We start from the raw sequence: 22,790 nt of genomic DNA on the forward strand, positions 1-22,790 counted from the left end.
GTTTGTTCTCCGACAACAACGTTGAGTAAAACATTTCAATAGCACTAATCTATAGGTCTCTTGCATCATTGTACAAATTGCGGATCCCTTGGAATGATCTCTACCGCTCTTCGTCTCCCATACGGATTTAGAATCAGTCGGAGTTTTCGCGTTCCATGGAAAAGTAAGTGCTCGATACGTTTCTTACCCCATCGGCAAAAAGTTTGCACCGAGTTTACATTTAAATATATTCTACAAAAAGCTAACTTTCAAGAATTATGATCAAAATATATTCTATAAACAGCTAAATTGCAAGAATTATGATCAAAATACATTCGAATCTAATGATAGCCGTACGGGGTCAAGAGGAGTCACCCGTAGTAGAAGAACCCGCGAATCCTCCGCTTCTCAAACAGCAACGCCAAGTGAGGCTATTTCCACAAATCTTTTGCCAACAATCTCTGGGCAATATATTGAAGATTTCACATGTAACTAGTAAATTTCACAACTTTTAGAAAAACAATAGCATCCATTCCTCAGCTTTTAGAACTTTTTATTATTTTGCACGGGAGTATATTGAAGATCAAATTTTTTAAATGCTTTTATCTTAATGCTGCGTAAGAAATTTGGTTACAGTGGAGGCATATTGATAGTAATGCAATGAATTGATCGCAACGTTGAAAACAGACTGACTTATACAAATGGACTTGGGACTCTCTTACTGCTTATAAGTCTCTTTCTAGCTATCGTTAGTTGATTTTCCTCTAATAGGAAAACCATTGCTGTGTTACAGACAACCAAAGATAAAAGCAGATAGACCCCCTACACGCCACATATGCGGAAGTCACATATTCAGGAAGAGCTGTGTATGCTTCCGGTTTATATCGTAGCTATTTTAAACTCACAACTCTCAGCACTCCCCAGCAATGATCTACATTAAGCACGCCGTTTCTTTTGATATTAGGCGAGCAGCTCGCCTAATACCGCCTGAGTTCCACCACAGCAGTTCAGATAACAGATTGCCTTCAGTATAGAAATGCCAAAATTTATGCACGATTTTCGATACAAGCGGATAAAGGATTAAATTTACGTACTACAAACTTAAAGTATAAAGGTTACACAAAGCCATAACCTAGCAAGAGGCAAATCGCACATTATATTATAAGCTTGACAATCTTTACATTTTAAACGGGCTATACGGTCTACATGAATTCAATAAAATCTATTTAAAAGCAATTTCTACTGCTTGCCTTTAGGAATTTGTTTTGGAACCCGCTTCTCTTTGCTACCGTAAGGAAATAAATTGCTGCTGTTAGCCTTGCCGTCACTTAAGAAACGGAGATTTTCTCTTGGAGTTTCCTTCTTAGACTGCTGAAGTTAGCACTCGAATTATTTAATTAGAAAACAAAAAATCAACTATTTTACCGCGTTGAGAACATCGAACACCCGTGTTTCCTGCGTTCAAAAATACATTTTTCTGATGAGTCATAGTAAGTTAGCAGTGAGAACTTATTTAAAAGAGGAATATATAAATAAAATAGAGGCCATGAATTTTCTGATTTTAAATTGATAAAAGCTGATTACCTAAAAGATCGACCAGTTTTTGCATGTAATTTTGATAATAAAATCTTTTCATCATATTGTTACGGAAATCCCAAACCCAGTCCATTCCAACTAATTGGTTTGGCAGATTAACGGACAAAAATGAAGCCATGAACTTACGTAATGCTTGTAAAAATGTATATAAATAGAATATTTACGGATGGCAGAGTCAATCAGTCAAGAACATTTGAGTCGAAAAAGAATATTTATGTTGAGATATCAAGAGTATTGCCAAAAATAAATAGTGAATAATCCTACCTAAGGGCCTACTATTCATGAAATATCTTATATGGAATGGGACCAAGAAATAGGTCCATGTGGTTCAAATTAGGTCCGACTAATTTTTTTAATTAATTGCTATAATGAACAAATTTTCATCATAAAAAAATTAACAATTAGCCCTTTTTGGCATATAAGGAATCCTTATGTGCGGTTGTATCCAAAAAATTGGTCTGCGTGATACAAATTCAGTGTGATTAATTTCTGTGCCATTTTACAGTTATGAAATAATTTTCACCATGAAAGAATGAAAATTAAACTTCTTACTTTATAAAGGTTTGGATTCCGTGACTAAATGATGAGGCGTTAAAAAAATTATCCCTCCGTGCCCATGCTTCGATCATTCTCCAATATGCGGAGATTCATAGACATGCTTTTGCGTGGAAATAACATGTGATACTTGGTGTGTTATTACCAAAATGAGTGAATAACTGTATTAAGCAAAGAGGTATGGAGTATATAATTGTCACCCTTTCCCGGCTATAATATTCTTATTCGTGTGATTAAATTTGCTCTGTAATGTTTTGCTTATTTTGTGTTCGCCTTAGTCCCGATAATTATTGACCGCCGCGTTTACATTTCATGTTTTAACGCTATAAATGGAAAGTTTAATCAAGTAGAAAATTTACTTTTTATTCAATTACTTCGTACACAGAAGTGTCTTATCATATTGCTTGCCATCCGTTGCAGCATAGCGCATGCTTTATTATGGTACAACTTACATTCACTTGTGGTTATCTCAACTTAGCGCCATTTCAATCCTATAGAGACCATTCTAGTTACACTCGTCACAAACAGCAGCAACGGTGTGATGGATTCTTTGGAGAAAGAATTTCAATTATTTTTTTTGTCGTTAAAAAAACAAAACCCATTAGCGGAGTGTAAAAGTGTCATCTGTAACCAATTACAAGAATTTGAACATCGGCCACCTTTACAGAAAAGGTGCCTCCATCGTATTCCTATCTTAATGGTAGCTGCTTTATTTCTTTGGTATAATGATTTGCATTGGTTCTTAAGTGCAATTGGACGCCTTTTTCTTATTCAATTGACACCCTATTGGAATTGGTCGCCACTATATAATGCAAAATGTTTGCTTCAAACTGGGGATAACCCTACGACAATGACAGTTCCTGTGGCTTTAAGCTTTTCTGAGGTGGACGACGAAAACTGTGTTCTATGTGAATTTATTGGTAAGCTCTTGTTATTTGTGTCTTTAGTATGTACAATGTATAGGAATAAATAGGGAGGAAGCATCTTATGGTCATAGTTAAAATTCGTTTAATTTGGCCGGATGTCTGGCTGTTAAAGTTCTTTACGCAATATTTGCTCTGTCCACTTGTTCCACGCTCTAGCAGGGATTGTTTGTGTCTGTGCCAGGGTTTGTCTGCGCCCAATTTACATTTTATGCGACAGACATTGCGCTTATACTTGCACATTGTATCAAAATTACAATGACACCGTGAAGTTTGATTAAGCATACTCCCTTCTAAATATTTGAAAACGATTAAATGTTGAGAGACAAACAGTTCGGTCTAAGCCGATTATGACTTATTTCTTCGTATAAATTTTGCACACGCAAATGTGTAAAATCTTTTGCATCGTTTCAGATTTTATTCCCACGGTATCGAACGTTACATTCTTCTTTATACAGCAACATTACTTGGAATCAGCTGTACCGGTTATTATAACGGATTCTCATCAGCTTGTACGGGTTCAACACTTATTTGACGTAATATTTTTGAAATCGAGTAATTTTTTGAAAAATCAACCTTGCGATGTGTCGACAAACCTCCTTACAAAGAAGTTCTTTAATGTGGAAGCGGCATTGATTAAAGCCGCCAAATTGTTAAAATTCGATAAGAAGTGGTTTTTGCAAATCAGAAACTGTGAACTTGAGGCAGTGAAATTAGCCAGAGCCTTTATACTACGTCCTTACTATTATCCCAAACATTTATCTCCTGCTTACACTACATGGTTGTTGATGTCTCATAACTACCGAAGCAAAGAAATGCGAATTTTACGCAATAAGGGTTTAATTATTATGCAACAATTACTGGGTGACTTAGTGGTGAAATTGAGAACCAAAGAACCATGTATTGCTAACTGTCCGAACATGCATTTGTTACTAAAACAAGGCGAGAGCTTAATATTTACTACAGACTTGTGGATACTAAGCTACGGTTTTACTACGGAGTTTTCTTCGAATGCAACGAGTGTTACCACTATCATGGAAATTGAATGGGACATTTGAGATGAAAATATTTAAAATATTAAAAAAAAATATATTTTTGAAGATCTTACATTTAGTTTTACCTAATTTTTTTAATCAATTAGTTAAACTATGAATGCCATCAATTTTAATTCATTGGATTGTATGAAAGACATTTTATTCCATTGCATTAAATTGTTTTTCCAAGTTCATCTTATGATGTTCTCGAAGTTTACGTTCAAAATAATGCTGCCACCAATCATCCGCCGCTGCTTTACCTATCACCAGAGGCCACTAAGTGACAAGATGTTCCGACGTATATTCCGAAATTTAAACTAGGAGATTATTACGGACCTTTTGTGTTTTTGGGGCTTATTAGTAGCGTTTGAGTACCTGCGCTTTCATTTTCATTACATGTATGGGCAAAAATTCTGTTAAGAGTTTATTGATACGGCGCCGCATTCTATGGTTTTCAGTGAATATGCATTATGGTATAAATGTATATACGGAAAAAAAAACCAAGCAGTATTTATATAAGCATGTTTTATTATTATTGTAATTAATTTAGGCAGAGAAATAAATTCTAAGGTTAAAGGCTTACAGCAGTGCCATCTAAGCAACCATTGAGGTATATGTATAGAATAAATATTATCATGTCATTTCCTTTTCGTTGTGTATTTCACTTTGAAAAATTCTTAATTTTATAATCGCCAAATGCTTCAATAAATTTCAGTGAAATGTTCCATATCAATGAATATGGAGAATTTTTTTTTATATTAACAAAATTATATTGTATTTTTATCTGTTCCTATATTTTCATTATTGAAGCAATTCGCGAGCATAAAATTTAGAATTCTCCAATACCAAATGAACGACGAAAGCAAAACGAATCATATTTTTCAGCTATCTACTGATTGGATTTTTCGCGCATTCGCACGTAAATGTATACGTTACGCATTCACCACAGTATTTGATATACTTCTTTGCAGGCTTTGAGAGAATGTGACGTCATTCCAAAAAACCCATTAAAAGAATTTTAACCATTTATATATCTACGTTACCATAACGAAAACAAAAAACTCCGTAATAGTCTCCTCGCTGGAATTTTGAAATAAATGTTAGACCATCCCACCATTTACTTGTGTCTGCTATTACGTTGTTTGCCCAGGAGATAATAAATAATAAAGAATATAATAATAAAAAGAAGAATCTCGGATGCCCATCGCCACTAAAATCTTTAACGCCTCTTGCTTTTGCTTATTGTCATAAAAAAGTGGGCGCAATAAAATATTTATGTTTCACCTCTTACTTCATCGAAAAGCATTACTAAGAAAAATTAATCTACCTCCATCATGGCGAACACAATAATTAATTTAGAATTTAACACACTTAGCTTTACGCATTCTACTCTTTACGCTCTTCTACTTAATACCCATATCGCTGGTATTATTAAGAAAAATTTAACCTACTAGGTCGTGATGTCCATTATATTTATCTTAGAATTAACGCTTTTTTAGGGAGATAATATATCTTCATTTTAGGAACGTACGTAGTAGTTTTAAGCATTGTATCGGGTTTACTTTATGATTAATATGCGTAAACCTCAAAAAAGTGAAAAACATGTAAGAACATTATAATCGGGCAAGGGGGACCTTTTAAGGGGCACATATTAATATAATGTGTATCTTGTTTCTACATGAAGGCATATTTTTCATGTGGATCAATCTCCGTGAAAATCGTGTTTAGGATAGGATCCCAAAAATTGTCCGAAATGATCCAAACTTGGTACAGTTAATTATATCCTACTTGGTATTCGACATATTAACTTAGTGCGGTCGTATCACAATTACTACTTTTGTCTTATGAACTTCAATTTTCGCTTTATGAAAGGTTCTTTAAAATTTGCCACATCCGGTTCAACGTACCAATTTAGATTGCAGAAATACTGCTACTTAACCACTTTATCCAAGAAATTTTGAAAATTACAATTTTTTTCCATACAACGACTTTTCATAATAGTGTCTTACGAGGAGTGGTCGAAAAAGTGGACCGCCCTTGGATAAAAACACGTCACTCTACCAAATTTATAAGTAAATAAAAAAATTAAGTGTGGAGTTGAAAGAAGCGAAATTGTCTAAAGAATAACAGTATCGAGCATTAACGAAGGGAACAATTAACAAAATTATGATCTGAAAATCCTATTTTAGCGTACCAAGGTTGCTTATTTTCAAAACAAAAAAGCCGTTCGTGATTTTCTGCAGTGTCTTATATTAGAAGTGATTTAAAATAATTCTTATGTTCAACTATTTAGACTGTGTCGTATAAATCTAAATCTGAAGCAAAAATATTAGTGATAGATAGAGAATAGTGAATCATGAAAATGGTGGCTCTTATTCTCCACCAGAAACTATTAATAGATGGATTATGGAAGAAGGTGACATCTTATTTATGCTTAACTCTCTCGTTTGCGTAGTCCCACTTCCAAATCTTGCTGTTGTTGAGGCTGCACTTTGTTGACCATTCAAATTTATCGAATTGAGCGCTATTCGATTTTTTTTTCTTCCCTTTCAATTTTTTCTCCGTCAGTTTGTACATTATTTTCATATATTTGTCATCTTCACCCTTGCGTGTTGAAGCGCTAATTATCTTTGTTGTTGTTTCTGAAATATTTTTTATAGTAAATCCACATAATCGTTTTTAACCATGTGAATATTCTTCAGTTTCACGAAAATACATCGTTGTTTTGCTTGTTAAAAACGACGTATGTAAAAATTTTGAAAATTTGGCGCAGAGTCAACAGTCAGTAGAAACTAGAACACTAAAAAGAATATTCTCTTTCCATATATATTCATACAAGTGCTTTGCTTGAAATATAATATATAATCTTTTTTATATAAATGTATCAAAAATATAAATTCATCTCCCCTTGTACGTCTCTTGAATAGTTTTATACAATTTTTATAGGCGTGGCATTCAATTTTACCCTATTTTCAAAAATCCTGCACCACTTGGCAGGATGCAGATATCGCTTGTAGTGGAGCGTTCGCTAGTTTAAGCATAACAGGCCGTGTTTGTTTATTGAGCGGCTGAGTCTACATATTTTCTTCGTACACACGAATGATCAAATGTCTTATTGATATTTGAATAATCGCTTACCAAAACTTAAATAAGAAAAATCGCAAACGAAGAAATCTTATCGCAAGCGAGTGAATTTTAATGAAAAATCTTAGATTATTGAAGCATGTACGATTCATTAAATTCTACAATTTATTTAGTATCTAATAGATTCCATTCTGTTAAAATGCAAAGCCGTCGGCAAAACAAAGGAAAACTTTGGGATATTTAGCAACTAATGTTTATTTATTTTTTATTGATAAATGTATGCTTTCATACAAAATTTCTTAATTTGTTTAATTTTACAAATTCTACAATTTATTTAGTATCTAATGTTTCTTTATTCTTTTTATATATATGTATGTTTTCATATGAAATTTCTTAATTTCTTTCATTTTACAATATTATTTATTAATAGATGTATGTTTTCATATAAAATTTCTTAATTTCTTTTATTTTATAAGTTAGCTTAGAATTAATCCGTGATAATTTTTAAACAAAGTCCTCTCTAAATTCCCTGTTAAAAGGCAACTTAACTGAAAACAAAGGTTCTTTTAAAATTCAAAGCCGTCGGCAAAACAAAGATTCAGCTCAATTTTACAAATTCTACAATTTATTTAGTATCTAATGGTTCTTTATTCTTTTTATATATATGTATGTTTTCATATGAACTTTCTTTCATTTTACAATATTATTTATTAATAAATTTATGTTTTCATATAAAATTTCTTAATTTCTTTTATTTTACAAGTTAGCTTAGAATTAAACCGTGATAATTTTTAAACAAAGTCCTCTCTAAATTCCCTGTTAAAAGGCAAGTTAACAGAAAACAAAGGTTCTTTTAAAATGCAAAGCCGTCGAAAAAACAAAGATTCAGTTCTGTTAAATAGCAGTATTAGTAACTAATGTTTCTTAAATGCGGAAGAAGACAAAAACGCACTGCCTGATGGTTTGGTGAGGCACTGGGCTCGACTTAAAGCCAATTAAAGTCCAAAATAGCACAGTAATAGGAACCAACTGATAATGCAAATTTTTCACGCTAACAAAATCGATTACTTTAACAGAATCGAATACAAATTTATCGAAATTAACATTCGAAGAGTTGCAATTTATTGAAAGCATCCATGTGCTCTCTATTCTCACAACATAGTATAGTAAAAAAGAAGAAGTAAGTGAGCGAACTTCGAATTTTGTTACTTTAGAGGAGAAGTAAATGAGTGAACTTCGAAGTTTGTTACTTTAGAGGAGAAGTAAATGGGCGAACTTCGAATTGTGTTTTCATTTCGAATTTCAAGGGAACACATTATTTTTATACATTATACAGCTGCTTCTCCTTTCTGAATGCATTCTTATAAATGAAACAAAAATGAAGTTTCCACATGGATTAATTCGTTGAGTGATGCATACAAAAAAATAAACGCTTATGGAATTGGACATGTTGAAAATAACGATTCGTCATTGAAATCCTTTTCTTTTAGTAGTAATTATGGATTATTATCCACCTCATCTATTGGCATTTCGAAAGGATCATCGTCATTAGACGATACGCAGCAGTCGCATTAGCAATTTGCCTCTTAAAAATAAGACTTCGTTCCATAGACGGATCAATGTCCATAAAGAAATCGCCAAGCTCATTTGCCATCCTTAAACCTTCACTAAGACTTTTCAAATTAAATGTCACGTTTCCAGCGCGTGTTGAAGCCTCTTCTTCAATGGGCGGCGAATTTAACGTTTCCTCAAAGTCGGTTTCAGTCAAATCTTCATCTTGTGATTCAAGCAATTCCTGAATGTCACTTGATTCTATCTGTTCGAATCCATCTCGTCCTATTCCATGCGCGATTTCGGCTATGTTTGCAGTCAAATTTTTTACTTGCCCAGATTCTTTGTCAGGCCACAGTTTTTTCCTGCATGACTTCAATGTGTGTGGCTTCAGTTCTTCCAATGATTCTTTTATGTTAACGATGCATTTTGCTATATCAAATTTCTTCCTGCATTCCATAACATTCATATCATGATTACATTCCATATTATCCAATATGATTTTGAAGCTTCGTTTAATGTTATAGAGCTTAAACGCCTGGATTACTCCTTGGCCCACAGGTTGAAGCAAACCCGTCGTGTTGGGAAGTACAAATTTCACTTTTATGTTTGGATGCATAGTTTTAAGTTCGCGAGGATGACCAGGTGCATTGTCCAAAACTAGAAGTGCTTTAAAGTTTAAATTCTGTTTTTTTAAATACGTTTCAGCTTCAGAAACAAAACAATTCCGCAAACCAGTTTTTTTATAGCCGCGAATATGAAATTTGCGTCGCAGTTTTTTAATCCACGAATAGTGAAACCGCGAATAAAGGAAGCGCGAATAAGGAGCTTTTATTGTACTTCTTTTTATAAACCATGTAACGTAAGTAATTTTATCTGATCGCGCACGAAAGTAGTACAACTATATGAACGTTGTTCATACAAAAGAAAATAATCTCAACTAAGTAAAAGTATTCTGAATCGGCTTGGCAAAAAAAAATTCTAGTTCTATTAGATAATCTTAGTTCTATTAGATTATCTAGTCTATTAGATAATCTCTTTGTCTTTGCTCTCTTCCTTTCTAGAAGATTCAATTTTTCCGTCGAACAAGAGAGCTTCGTGTCTCAAGTCGTACTAAAATGCTTGATATTATTCATCTAAATAATAGTTTGGGGAAAAAGAAATCCATTATTTTTTCGGTAGATGGCTGCACTGATAGATTTCTCGTGAAGTATCGATCAAACAATTTCAGATTTATGCTCGTTGGAAAGGTGACATTTCGCAGTAAAAAAAATTCTTTTGCTGTTTTTTGTTTGGTGCATTCAGTTGTGAGTTACAGCGTGTTAAAAATGGAAGTGAACAAAGAGAAAATTCGGTACATTTTACAGTTTTTCTTTGACAAAGGCGAAAATGCAAGCCAGGCGGCTAAAATTGTGAATGGTGTTTATGGTTCCGATAATCTAACAGCCAATTATGTGCAATTTTGGTTTCGTAGATTCCGTTCAGGAATTTTTGATGTTAAAGATGCACCTCGCACAGGTAGGCCGGTCGTCGAAAATGTCGATAAAATCGGAGAAATGATCGAAGCTGACCGGCATGTTAGCAGTCGTAACATCGCCCAGGAGCTAAAAATCGACCATAAAACAGTTTTAAACCACTTACACAAAGCTGGATTCAAAAAGAAGCTCGATGTTCGGGTGCCACACCAATTAACAGAAAAAAAACATGATGGATCGAATTTCCATCTGCGAAGCCTTGGCCAAACGGAATGAGATAGACCCATTTTTTAAACGGATGGTGACTGGAGATGAGAAATGGATCACATACGATAACATATTTTGTAACATCTATTGGACTTAATTTCCTTCCTGACATCAAGACAATTTTTTGAGAAGACAGCTTTGCGGCAAACCACGATGTAAAGTAGTCCTTTAACGTAGATGCTGCTTTGATTAAAGCTGAAAAATTGTTAAAATTCGAAGAAAAATAGCTCTTATAAATTAGGAAACGTCAGCTAGGAGCAAAGGGTGACGGAGCCCTTATGGTATGACCTTGCTTTTGTCCTTGCTTACACTGCGTTGCTCCTGCTGTCAACAACTGTAGAAGCAAATAGTTAGAAATTTTGCGTATTCAATGTGTCAAATATCCTAACTTTCATTTCTTATTAAAACAAGTTGAAGTTTTGTATTTACCAAAGACTTGTAGTTGCTAAGTCACGCTTTTATTACAGAGGATACTTCGAACGCAACCAGCATTACAACTACCATGGAAATTTAATGGGACGTTTGAGTTGAAAATATTTATATTAAAAAAAATTTTTTTTTAAGTCTTTTTATATTTAGTTTCTACTAATTTTTGTAATGTGCTAGTTAAACTGTTAATGGCATCAATTTTAATTCGTTCGATTTTCTCCTGTTGTATTAAAGACATTTTATTGAATTGCATTAAATCACGATGCATTTGTTTTTGCAAGTCAATCTTATCACGTTCTACTTGAATTTTGCGTTCAAAATAGTCCTGCCACCAATTATCAGGCGCTGGTTTAATTAGTTCTTTTATTTCATAAGAAGGGGCTGTCAAGGGCGGCCTTGCTCGGGTCTCGTAGGTTTCTGTAAATTGTGGCTCTAAACTATTATATTTGCTTGAATTTTGTTGATCGTATCCTCCACTACTGCTTGATACTGATATTTGTATCGGGTCTTCATCATCGAATTTCTCCTGTTTCAACTCTAATTTGGGTTTTTTTATTTCTCTGGTATCACCGCTATCGTCTTCATCAAAGTCTTCATTCGATTTTGAATCGATTTCCACATGAGCCTGAATCATCGGCTCATGAACTATTTTCATATACTGATTGTCAGCAATCTCCTCCACTTTTCCTTCTTGCATTGAATTGCTTTTGCGTTGTTGTATTTCAAAGTCTGCTTTTTTACCTTGTAAATATTTGAACATATCCTCAAAAAATTCCCAATGTACGTAGCCGGTAGCATACTTTTTGCTTAAATTTTTATTATACGTTATAAGAATATTGTGCCATTTTTTTTGTACCTTCGCTGCATTGTAACGAAAGCCCATTTTTTGTAATTGCCTCGTACATTGTAACCACAGAGCTGTACGCTTATGTCGTCCCTCGCAGAAACGATTTTCCATGGGCCCACGTACGTGTATAAGAGCGCGAGTAGCTTCAGTAGTCCAAGCTCGTTCATAAGGGCCGCGGTGTTGGCTAATGCTATTGCTATTGCTAGGATGTGGCTCGAAAACTTCTTCCAAAAGCGTGTCGTCGTCGTCATCATCGCAATCATCCAAATCAACATCACTTATCTGATAGATATCTAAAATTAATTAAACAAATTAAAGTTTAAACCAAAATTTAAAATTGTAAAATAAAACGATTGTTTGGGCATTCCTTGTCTACTGAGAGCACACAACAAATGGAAAATCTGTTTATAAGAAAAAGAGAAAGAAAAAATCTTTACATAAACTATATTACCCTAAGCATTTTTTTTTTTTAGCATCGTATGAACTAAGGCACCCATCTACACATACATATACTATCAATATGTTTCGTTCACAAACTCTGCATAAGGATAAAAATCAATTAACTAAATGCATTAATGAAAATCATACATACAAATTCGAATGCTTGCAATAATAAAAAAAATAATTGTTAAGCGCACAATAAGTACACAACATGTTTCAGCCAACTTACTATCATTTTCCAAACTAGCTGCAGCTAAATGTCCCGACATTTTTATATATATATTTAAATTTCTGCAAATCAAAACTATACTAGCAAAAAATTTAGAACTTTTAGGTTACACTAGCGAAGGCTTACTAACAAACGAGATGTCTACCTAGTTTTGTGGTATCTAGCGAGACATACACAAACTTACAAAGTACATTAATTGTGCTCTTTTTAGATCTGCTTATGTTATTTGAAATTTATAATAGTATGAGGTAGTAGGATGCTTGCATACAATTTAGTGTTCTAGTTTCTAGTGCATTTTGGGTCTGCGCCGTCAGCAGCATCACTCACTAATTCTTTCAGCATCCATCTGAGAGGATAATTGTGGCACACGTGAAACAGTAATGCCAGATGATTGTTGACACCGTATAAAAAGAATCAAGTTTTATCTTAAACTTTAAAAAGTGAGTCAAAATTTGTTACCATGACGGAGACATTTATAATTCAATCACATTTTTTTTTCCTTTCTTATCATTATTATGTATTTGAATTTCAATTCTTAATTAGTTTTATTTTCATATGTGGCAACGTCTTTCTTTCCTAAATTTTCACAGGCTTAGTTTTAATAATATGGCAAAAACTTAAGTATATTTACAATTACCATTCCATTTCTTTGCTTCATAAGCCAGATATCTTTATGCAAAAACACTGTTAGGCTGCTGTTGTACCCGCTTTTTATTAAAAAATTTATTTTTTATAATCATTGTGTACAAAAGATCCAAATATTATGGCTAAAAACAATAGTGCTGTGATGTAAGTTTTGTCGTTATCCAATTTCTTTGTAATAAATCTAAAGTACATGTTGCAGCACGGATTGGAAACGGTTATGGAAACTAGTGTCAGGTATCCATCACGAGACACCTGAGAGCACAGTCTTAAAAGAACTTCTTAATGTTTCTTGCGAACTTCAAGATGGTCTATTACAGTTTAAAGGTACTGCCGCTTCAAAGACAAAATTGGAAGCACTTTTAGCCGAAAAAAAGCAGGAAAAGTTGTTAGCGTTTACACTGAGATTGCAGGAGTTGCTGGTATGTTGATTTTTTCCGTTAAATACGTCGTAAACAACTTTATTTTCTAGGATCTTGAATCTGTTCAATGCTGGGAAATTCTTTGTTACTATCTAACTAGTGAATACAGGGGCACTGCTAGTTCTCTAGCCTCTTTAATATCCACTGAAAATAATATGACTAAATTACTTGATGACATTTGGGGTTACTATACGTTAGAACGTATGATTGTTCTGAAAATTGTAAAAAATCTTTTGATTTTCTACGATGTACCGAGCCATCCATATTACAAAGAATATAAAGAAGTTGTCGATAAAATTGGCATAGAAGGACTTAAAGAATCGTATTTACAACAATTAGATCATCTTATTAACGAAGTGCCACCGCATAAGATAAAAGCAGGTGAATTTTTCAATTATCAACAAAAATTAATAAACTGGTCAGAACGCAACGCTCGTGAGATTGTTGAGATATCGCATATATTGCTTCTTATTTGTGAGCATATGCCTATGAACTTTGCTGATGTCAAACGTTTGTTTAGCTGTTTTAAGCAACATTCTTTTGGGCGCCAACAAAACTATTTAAGCGCTGGTAATAGTTTACACACTGAGCTGTTGTCCCGTTTAGCTTATTCTGAGTTGTCCCTGTTTTTGAAATGCATTGATCTTGAGGAGCTGGAGCAGTCGAGGAAATTGGCTACCGATATTGTTAAAAGTTTTGACAAAGATGTAACACGTATGTGTCATAATCCTGAAAACGGTCCTTTGTTATTGGCTTGGATGTTGGTGAACATACGGTATACCAACGCTTCGGAAAATGATCAGCAGTTGCTACGTTGCCGTCAAATGGGCATACGAGCATTAGATTTAAATTGCTTTTCGTATATGAATGATATGATTTCAAACTCGATATTTAAGGTATAGAAACATCGAATCAGTTTTGGCTGCTTCTCTAATATTCTTTTGCATTAGGACGATTCATTGGTCTCCCGTATAGTACGCAAGACGGTTTACAATATGTTGTGCTGTATGTGCGATTATTTTGATGGCGACGGTTCTTGTTGTAAATATCCTTATGTATATGACTTATTAAGTGAACTATTGACATGGCCCAGTTTGGCTAAAGATTTTTGTAGTACAAAGGGTAATTAAAAAATAATTTCAAAGCTTTCAGACAAATATATCTATATATATATATAATTAAAATGTTATTTCGTTGAACTTTTAACTTTCTTTCAGAAAGTGGGGTTCATTCTTTATTTGCCACTCTGTTGGAAATATTTCCCATTGATTTTGTACATTTGTCTATGCTTGCTACTGCTTTGACAAAAGCTGGCATGGGTAACTACGTATGTATAAATACAACTCAAATTTACCAAATCGTCTATTATGTGTTCTGCAATCCTTTTACACTATTATAGGTCAAAAGCCAACTAGAAGCTTTGCCCATATTAACCGAGTTATACGATGAGTCTAAGTATTTTTTGAAAAGTAATCGTGAAAATGAATACGTCTTAATGCAAAAGGTGCAACCATTTCCTCACATTGATTTTGAAATTCCAGTAGGAACATCGGTGGCAATCTGGATGCGTGCTGATGATTGTTACGCTCACTTCCGTTTGCCAGTTAACTTTTTCAATGTATTGCACCATGAAATCAATTGCTTATTAATTGAAACCGTATACCATGGCGAATATGATAGTAGTGTGCGAGCACGTCGAGTTAATGAAGGTCTGAAATATCTATATGTCACATTAGGAAAGATGAAAAGTTTGGCAGGTATTACTACGGAAATGGTGCATCCAACTGAAATGTGCATTGATCTATTAAACAAATTCAAAGAAGTGCAATCACCGCCAGTAGAGTTAATGGCCAATTGCTTAAACGTCTGCACTGCACTATTGCCTTTAGCTGATGCTGAAATTATCGCAAGAGTCATAAACTTGGCCATATTGCCACAGATTAATTGTGATACATTGAAAGATTATAAGATGTATGCGCATGGTGTAAGCTTCGATTCTGGTTTGGTTGGCTCTTATTTGGTGAATGTGGAGAAGAAACGAGAACGTTTCAACTTTTTGGTCGCTTATTTGGGTTTCTTGCGCTCTTATACGAAACTACAGATAAAGCGTTATTTTGACATTGAAATTCCTGGCTTAATATTTTTGTTAAGAGATGTTTTCCCACATATGCATGCTTGGCGTTTTGAATCGAAACAAGAGAAATTTAGGATGTATGCTGAAATTATGGGTTTTGTATGTGACGTCCTTGATGAAGTTGCATCAGGTGACATGAACAAACAATCCTCCGAGCAAGTATTGCTAAAAAATATATGTGTATATAGCATGTTAAATTTAGAGAACGCTTTGATTTTATTGCGTTTCGTGGCCATGGGTAATGCTTACTTACAGCATTCTATGGAAATGGAGGCTAATTGGATGCTACAACAATCTCACGGCTTAGTTTTGCTTGTCCGTTTGGCTATACGTATTTTGATGCAAGTGTTACGTTTAAGAAGTAGTGTTTGCGAAAGTAATGGTTTAACTCCATTAGAAGTAATGGTCTACACTCAACCTAAGCAAAGGGACACGTTGAGAATTATACCCGTTGTAACAAGTTACATGAACAATATATTCGATCGACGGTTGCCCATATTGTCTTGTCGTTTGCTGAAACGTATTGCTTTAGAATTCGACATGTCTTTACTGGCCTGTTTAGATATGGAACCCGATCAAATACGCTTGACATTTTTGCAAAAGCTACCCGATGAGCTGGAAAGTGATTCTCTAAAGGCCGCTATTCTAGAATTAGTGGAAGCTTGCGTAGAAAAGCAACCTGGGGTTACAGAAGCTTTCTTCAAAGTGAATTATCAGCAAGAGAAACGTATTTTTGGTAAAGCAGGTGACACGGAAATAGCTGATAGCATTGTCACTTATATCCAAGACTACCTAGACGCAGTAGGTAAGGATCCAGAAATTGTGGAACAGCTATTGCCTAGTAAAATTATGAACTTATTTCATACTTTGTGGAAGCAGAATAAGCAATTGCTAATAGATGTTTTAATTAATAAATCAAACTTCTGGGAGAATTTATGTCGACCTTTGTTCAGCGATTTGAAAGAAAACATACGCGTCTACACACAGCTTTTGAATATTCTGTCCATTGAAATATTTAGCACGCCTCTTCGTGCGAATGGATCGTTTAAGAACATTCTCGTAAAATTTTTTGAAGTTAACCAATTTAAAAAGTGGTTGGATTTTGTTTTCATCATGCCAAAAGAGCCATTCAATGGTCCTTTGAATGAGGATCCACCCGAATGGTTGTGTCGCTTGCGAGCTTTCAAAAGTTTTTTGTTGATTCTGCTGAAAAAACAACCGCAATTTGTTGAAGTGCCTACTAAGCAATTTAAAATACTGACTGAAAAATGTTTGCCAATTTTGGTGGAACGTTCCGAATACGTGGAAGATTTAAAACCTTTAGCACTGCTCTTCGAATTGTATCTGTTTAGTATAATGAATTTAAAGCACACGCGTACGGAGAGTTCTGAAGAGGATCAAAAGATACTTCAGCAGGTTAACCAATTGTTAAGCAATATCTGTTCTTGTTATATGGACCTAAGTAATAGAGCTAAAGATGCCTGTCTCTCCTTGACTATTAAATGTGCTGACCTTTTCGCTGAGATATTGACGCAGGATTCACCGGCATCTCTAAATTTTTTGCAATCTGTGGTTAATATTATATGCCAAGAGCTTCGCAATCTAGAAAATTGTATAGGTGATGAAGGCTGTTGTAAAGAAGCGGCGAGAAAAGATATGGCTAACGGTTTCTCAACAATATCTTCCATTTTGTGTTTGAATTTATTGAAAACAGTGGCAACTATTTTCCACAATGACGGTGTTAGTAATTGGGTTTTACCTTTTCTATCAAACAAGTTATTTCAGCGTTTACTTGCTTGCACATCATATATCTTACAAGAACATAAGAACCAAAAACTTACTGTGGAATTGTTAGATGTTCTTCTGATGTTTGCCAAAGGTAATTGTTCTGCGGAGTTTTTGCACTGTGACGTTGGCGAATATTTATGGCTAAAATTACTGCCGCCCAAAGAATTGATACAAACAACGTTTATGTGTTCATTAACCCCAGATCAAGTTGAAGTGTGGTCCGTAAACAAATGGTGGCCTATCTACGCCAGAGGCATTGAGTTGGTTACATTATTATTGCAGAAGCATTCTCATTATATTCTTAAAGAGGTTTTGCAATTTGTTGGAATACACGAAGAGTACCTAGTGGATTCATTATTATTAGGTAAACAGTCTCTGGAACCGATAGCCATGGATTTGATTAAATGTGCCATTACATTAGTGGCTACTTTAGTCAAATTTGAAAAGCAATGGCGTCTGGAACATTCACAATCATTGTTTAGTTTAATGGTAAGTAAAAAAAGGCGTATTTATTGCATTTTGTTAGATTTAAAATTGCTAGATTCGAGAATCGAACAATTATTTACAGTATATTTAGGTTTATATTTTTTCTAGACTTACACTAAAAGTTTGTATAGGTAGAATGAATAGGGAAGTAGAAGTCTAAATTGATGCGCAATCAAGCAACCTAAGGAACATAAATGATTTGTTCGTTTTCTGATTTGCATTTGTCCAAATACAGTTAGTTAGAGAGTTAGTGTACGTCCGTTTTTTGATGGTGAATATAAAAATGGTCCATGATAAGACGCATTTTCAGTTATAGTATTTCAATACTTGCTTTTGATGTTAAATACTACGCAGCTTTAAGAAATTGTTCATGTACTCAAAAATTGTGCGGGCTCACTGTATTGATTCAATCACTTTTTAGAATTAATATTTTGTTAGAAAGATAGGAAAGATATGTTGCCAATATCGGCGAAAATATTAAATAGAATTTCTTTATACCATTGCCCTTTTTAAAAAAAAATTGTCAACCATTGTAATGTATTTATCCTGGTATCTCAGCCCACGATTATTTAAAATTTTACTGCAGTTGAATGTGGTGTCTTGTGTGTGTGCATTATTCCTAGCCCATCCACATAGACTAAACTTTCTTATAATTTCAGCGTGCCGCACAAATGCTTTTGGGTCATTCTATCGCTATGTTTCACCAACCAAGAAATCTGAAGCTTTTAATAATAGGCCGTCGTTCACAAGTAGATGTAACATGCGACAGCGAATCATCGGGATTGGTAGAAAAAGTTATAACTGCCTTCAATGAGTAAATTCATTTTAAAATTTTGTAGTAACATTGCTTTTAAATTTTCTTTTTTAGTTTGACTGAAATTATTATCCTATGTGTAAAGTGTTTACAACAGTTCAGTCCTACCTTGATGTCTTTATTGTGCGAACCAGAACTTTTAATTTGCCAATGGGAGCCAATATTTGAGATACACTTCGGCGCTCCGAAAATAAATGAGAATGCGATTACGTTAAGTTTTGGAACTGTGCTAAGTATAGTAGGAATTTATACGAAAGTTTTGAATTTGGTAAGACGGTTACAACAATAAACTTCTTAATAATATTAATTCCCTTTTTAACAAACTAGCAAAATTACGGTTTTCGCGAGGTACCACTTAATGTTTTGTGCAACAATGGAGATAATATTGAATCGAATTATAACAGTAATAAGAGTAAAAACGGGTTGATTTCGAATTCAGCGTATAATAATAATATTACGCCCAGATCATTTTCGAAATCTCTATCTGTGGCTTCTGTGTCTTCAGTAAATTGTCCACCGAATGAATTACTTTCTAACTTGGACGGTGAGTTGTGCTTGACAGCTTTAGAACATATCTTGACTTTAGCGGCTTCACAAAGCCTACTGGCTTTGAAAAACCCTTTATTGCGAACACGTGAGAAACAATTAATACGCCGTGAAGTAAGTAGTGAACTGTTGTCTTATCATGAATTCGTACGTAAAAAAGTATTATTCGAGTACCGCGATCACAAAGAAATATGGCAGCGCCGTAAACACGGACAAATCCCAATGCTGCAGGTACATGGAAACGCTAAGGATCCACAGCTTAGCACTTCCAAACAGGCGGCTGCAGCCAGAGCAAGCACACAACGCCGGTCTTTGCTTGATTTGAGAGTGAATGTTGTCCGACGTTTGCATTTACAGCAACAACAGCATCAGCGAATGTCCACCCCAATCCCTCCAAGCACCAAGGACAATAGTGGTAGTTTTGAAATGTCTCGTGTTTTAAGCCCGATAGGGTTGACAAGATGTAAAACTACGGCATCCATTGTCCCCATGCCTAACCTGGCAAGTTCTTCTGCAAAGGAACAGAAAGTTGTCGATTCTAATGACGAAACAGATCAGTCGGAGCAAGTTTTCGAAGAGGCAGAGGAAGACGTTCAATATTTTCCAGCTGAAGAACCGAAATATAGTCCATTATCATACATACAATTTGTAGAAGAAGATTATTTGCACTTCATGTCGAATTTATTCTTTATTATATGTCAAAATGATTAAAATTTAGAGAACAGAAAAGATTGCTTTTGTATACTTCGTTATAACGACTGCCAAACGTTCACAAGAGTAAATTGTTAATACTTTATTTATATTTTTGATTGTGTTTTGGACAATTGCACAGAAACTTCCAACTGATAACAACTGTAGATAGACATAATAGCGGCTTACAAAATGTTAAGGATGTATATGATTGCCTTTTTTATTACAGGAAGGAATTAAAATAAAATTTTGTATTTTTTTTTTTTTTGGCAATTTAACGCCCTTTTGACAACTAATATTCTTCTCTGACGTGAAAGAATCTAAATTCATATGTTGCTTGTAAGCTGTGTTGTGAAAAGAAGTAAGCTAATTTCTTGAATGACAATGCTTAAAATGTGTGGCATCAATTTTTAAACATATTCAACTTTACTTAAAAATCTGAAGACTTCTGACTAATTCGTATGGAACCTCAAAAGTTTAAAAAATAAATGCATTTTATACAAGAGTGTTTTTCGCTTTGTTGGGGCTTATGGCATACAATAGTGGGGAACCAGTAATGCTAATATTGAAGTATTTCAAAAATATCGACCTAAGATTCTTCGTCTCATTGTTAAATTTCGGTTGTTCGTTAGTAATCATGGCGACCCTGACTTTTCATACGTAAAAATTTAATTCAATGCGTCCATTGAAAATATCTTCTCACACAAAGTGATGACGTAAATGCAATATAATATAATATGTTTACCAGATATCTCCAATGGAATAAGAAGGTTTGAAAGGCATCATACACATAGAAGTTAACTTATTGTTGCTCCTTAAATTATTTTAATGAATTTTCTAAGTTCACACATTTTCCTTTTATTTACTCCAATGTCGAATCTGCAATGCTATACTTTGTCGATACGGTTTGGGATTCACCCATCACAACGTGCAGGGATGTAGCCATGATCACCGCAGAGCAACCTAGCCTGTCAAATCCATTAAATATCTGTTTCATCACATTAAGCTTCCATTTTCCGCGCGTCTCGTTATCGTTATACAGGAGCCCAATAAAGACCATATCAAACTATTAAACATTAAGGTTTCTCTTATTAAAAACAGGATATTTACTTCACTTTACTCTTGAGACCGAGGCATATTTACCTCACAAAGAAACGTACAAACAGTTTATTTCACAGGCAATTTAATATACTATTTCTTGGCCAAATTATAAAAATTATATTTTGGCGGGCCACCTGATTACTTGTTGTATAAATACACGAAACCAAGTACAAAAACGAAGTACCATTAACTAAAGATTTTTTTCTATTCTTCTAGTGATGTGTTGCATCTATTTTGACAAATTTAAATCCCAATACGTTAATAATTCTGCCTCTGGTAAAATGTTCGCTGCAGACGTGGAAAAACACACGTAGATGGGTTCCGAATTTGATGCTGATCAAGAATATGTACGCTTTATAATGTCTTTGAACCTTTCTTCTGCGTGCTTCGAGAAGAAGGCGTATCTTTGGTACGCTCTAAAATCGGGTAGGTATGGTTGATTGTCACTTTTGTGTATGTGCTTGAACACTCCTTCAAGCGTGTGTACGATAGTCGTTTGTAATGCTTAGCAGTAAGCTTCAGAGGTCCTCTAAAGTATATATATACAATTGATCAACATCAAATTTTAAATCGAATCAAGCTTGCTCGCCTTCTCATCTGTGTGATGTCTGTGTCAAACACTCTCCTGAAGATATCGAATTCAAATTCTGCAACATGTTTTTGGATGCAAGTTGGTATTGGGAATCCCGTAAATTAGCTTAAGAGTACCCGCACAATATAATATATACTCAGAATATCCGTTTTCGCACGCAAAAGACGTAAGTCATAGAATTGAAACTTTATTTTATTTGCTATTTTTTAAAGCAATAGTGGTAGGTGCAGAGGTTTTGTCCACAGACACGTGTAATCTTTTTATTTGTTTTTCTAGATTTCAGGAAATTACTACAGGCAAAGACGCAAGTACATATTGTTACGAAATTCGCTTTTCTCGGATACAGTTCGTATCACTGAATCGGGGTTTTTTTCTTTTTAGAGAAATACATTTGAACGTTTTCACTTCAAGTTTCTTTTATTTACAATCAATTTGTGTAAGCGTAGGCCAATTACATTTGACTTTGGCAATGCTATCGACTTCTCAACGCTAATATTCTTTTTCGGCTAAAATGTTCTTGTCCGACTGACTCTGCCTGCTGCAAATAGCTTATTTAAATACATTTTTACAAGGATAGTACTATTACATAAGTTTATGGCTTCATTTTTAATCCGTTAATCTACTTTTCCACTAATCGTTTTCCGCGACCGGCAACTGCATGACGCGCTGTGAATGCGCACTTTGGTTTTCCCTCTAGGGAATTTATTTTTTGGGAAAATCAATTAGTTGGAATGAACTGGATTTGGGATTTTCACGATAATATATATAGGATGGAACGTTTCGGAAGCAGCAGTATCATGTCGCATTGGCGCAATATAAGCCAACGTTGTGGAAGGGAGCAAGACAGAGTAAAAAACTGAAGCGCCTGAACGCAATTACTGAAGACTTCGCACTATGACCGTGTGTACTCTATACTAGCATATATTTTACGGCAGAAATATTTGTGTGCGCTTCTATGGCCGTTTGCTTAGGCAATTATATCTATAAGTAGAAACAACAAATACTTAGATTTTCCAAAATTTTGTTTGTAATTTAGATTATGAGATTCTTGGGAATTTGTATATCTGTTATCAATAACAGTAGTAACGATGTTAATTACCAGCCGTTTGTCTGCTTCCTTTTTTATTCTGATTATTTGGATGGGTAAAAACTCCTTTAATAATTT

The 22,790-nt window shown here is 34.4% G+C and overlaps 3 protein-coding genes across 3 annotated transcripts; 2 read left to right on the forward strand and 1 right to left on the reverse strand.

Moving 5' to 3' along the window:
• Positions 1 to 299: 299 nt before the first annotated feature.
• On the forward strand, positions 300 to 4,141 carry LOC119642867. The gene is made up of 3 exons (XM_038042171.1): positions 300 to 404; positions 2,609 to 3,050; positions 3,468 to 4,141. The coding sequence occupies exons 1-3, from the start codon at positions 300 to 302 to the stop codon at positions 4,109 to 4,111; spliced, it is 1,191 nt and encodes a 396-aa protein (XP_037898099.1). The 3' UTR covers positions 4,112 to 4,141.
• A 6,882-nt stretch (positions 4,142 to 11,023) lies between these two features.
• Positions 11,024 to 12,531, reverse strand: LOC119642861. The gene is made up of 2 exons (XM_038042161.1): positions 12,411 to 12,531; positions 11,024 to 12,033 (listed from the first exon to the last, which is right to left on the reverse strand). The coding sequence occupies exons 1-2, from the start codon at positions 12,448 to 12,450 to the stop codon at positions 11,024 to 11,026; spliced, it is 1,050 nt and encodes a 349-aa protein (XP_037898089.1). The 5' UTR covers positions 12,451 to 12,531.
• A 521-nt stretch (positions 12,532 to 13,052) lies between these two features.
• LOC119642859 (nucleoporin NUP188 homolog) lies at positions 13,053 to 20,228 on the forward strand. Its single transcript, XM_038042153.1, has 9 exons — positions 13,053 to 13,199; positions 13,255 to 13,474; positions 13,525 to 14,370; positions 14,425 to 14,596; positions 14,692 to 14,801; positions 14,874 to 17,885; positions 18,542 to 18,696; positions 18,751 to 18,964; positions 19,024 to 20,228. Exons 1-9 carry the CDS (start codon positions 13,174 to 13,176, stop codon positions 19,951 to 19,953), a joined length of 5,685 nt encoding a protein of 1,894 aa, XP_037898081.1. The 5' UTR covers positions 13,053 to 13,173; the 3' UTR covers positions 19,954 to 20,228.
• Positions 20,229 to 22,790: the final 2,562 nt, after the last annotated feature.

Source organism: Glossina fuscipes, unplaced genomic scaffold (assembly GCF_014805625.2).
Source record: "Glossina fuscipes isolate IAEA_lab_2018 unplaced genomic scaffold, Yale_Gfus_2 263, whole genome shotgun sequence".
Lineage (NCBI taxonomy): Eukaryota > Metazoa > Arthropoda > Insecta > Diptera > Glossinidae > Glossina > Glossina fuscipes.

Excerpts from the sequence above, each read along its gene's own strand:
- LOC119642867 (XM_038042171.1), top strand. The coding sequence starts at position 300 with ATGATCAAAATACATTCGAATCTAATGATAGCCGTACGGGGTCAAGAG. Across the intron at positions 405-2,608 it reads TTCTCAAACAGCAACGCCAA|CGCCATTTCAATCCTATAGA; the intron begins GTGAGGCTATTT and ends ATCTCAACTTAG. Across the intron at positions 3,051-3,467 it reads TGTTCTATGTGAATTTATTG|ATTTTATTCCCACGGTATCG; the intron begins GTAAGCTCTTGT and ends GCATCGTTTCAG.
- LOC119642861 (XM_038042161.1), bottom strand. The coding sequence starts at position 12,450 with ATGTCGGGACATTTAGCTGCAGCTAGTTTGGAAAATGATA. Across the intron at positions 12,034-12,410 it reads AGCTAGTTTGGAAAATGATA|ATATCTATCAGATAAGTGAT; the intron begins GTAAGTTGGCTG and ends AATTAATTTTAG.
- LOC119642859 (XM_038042153.1), top strand. The coding sequence starts at position 13,174 with ATGGCTAAAAACAATAGTGCTGTGAT. Across the intron at positions 14,371-14,424 it reads TTTCAAACTCGATATTTAAG|GACGATTCATTGGTCTCCCG; the intron begins GTATAGAAACAT and ends CTTTTGCATTAG. Across the intron at positions 18,697-18,750 it reads GTTATAACTGCCTTCAATGA|TTTGACTGAAATTATTATCC; the intron begins GTAAATTCATTT and ends TTTCTTTTTTAG.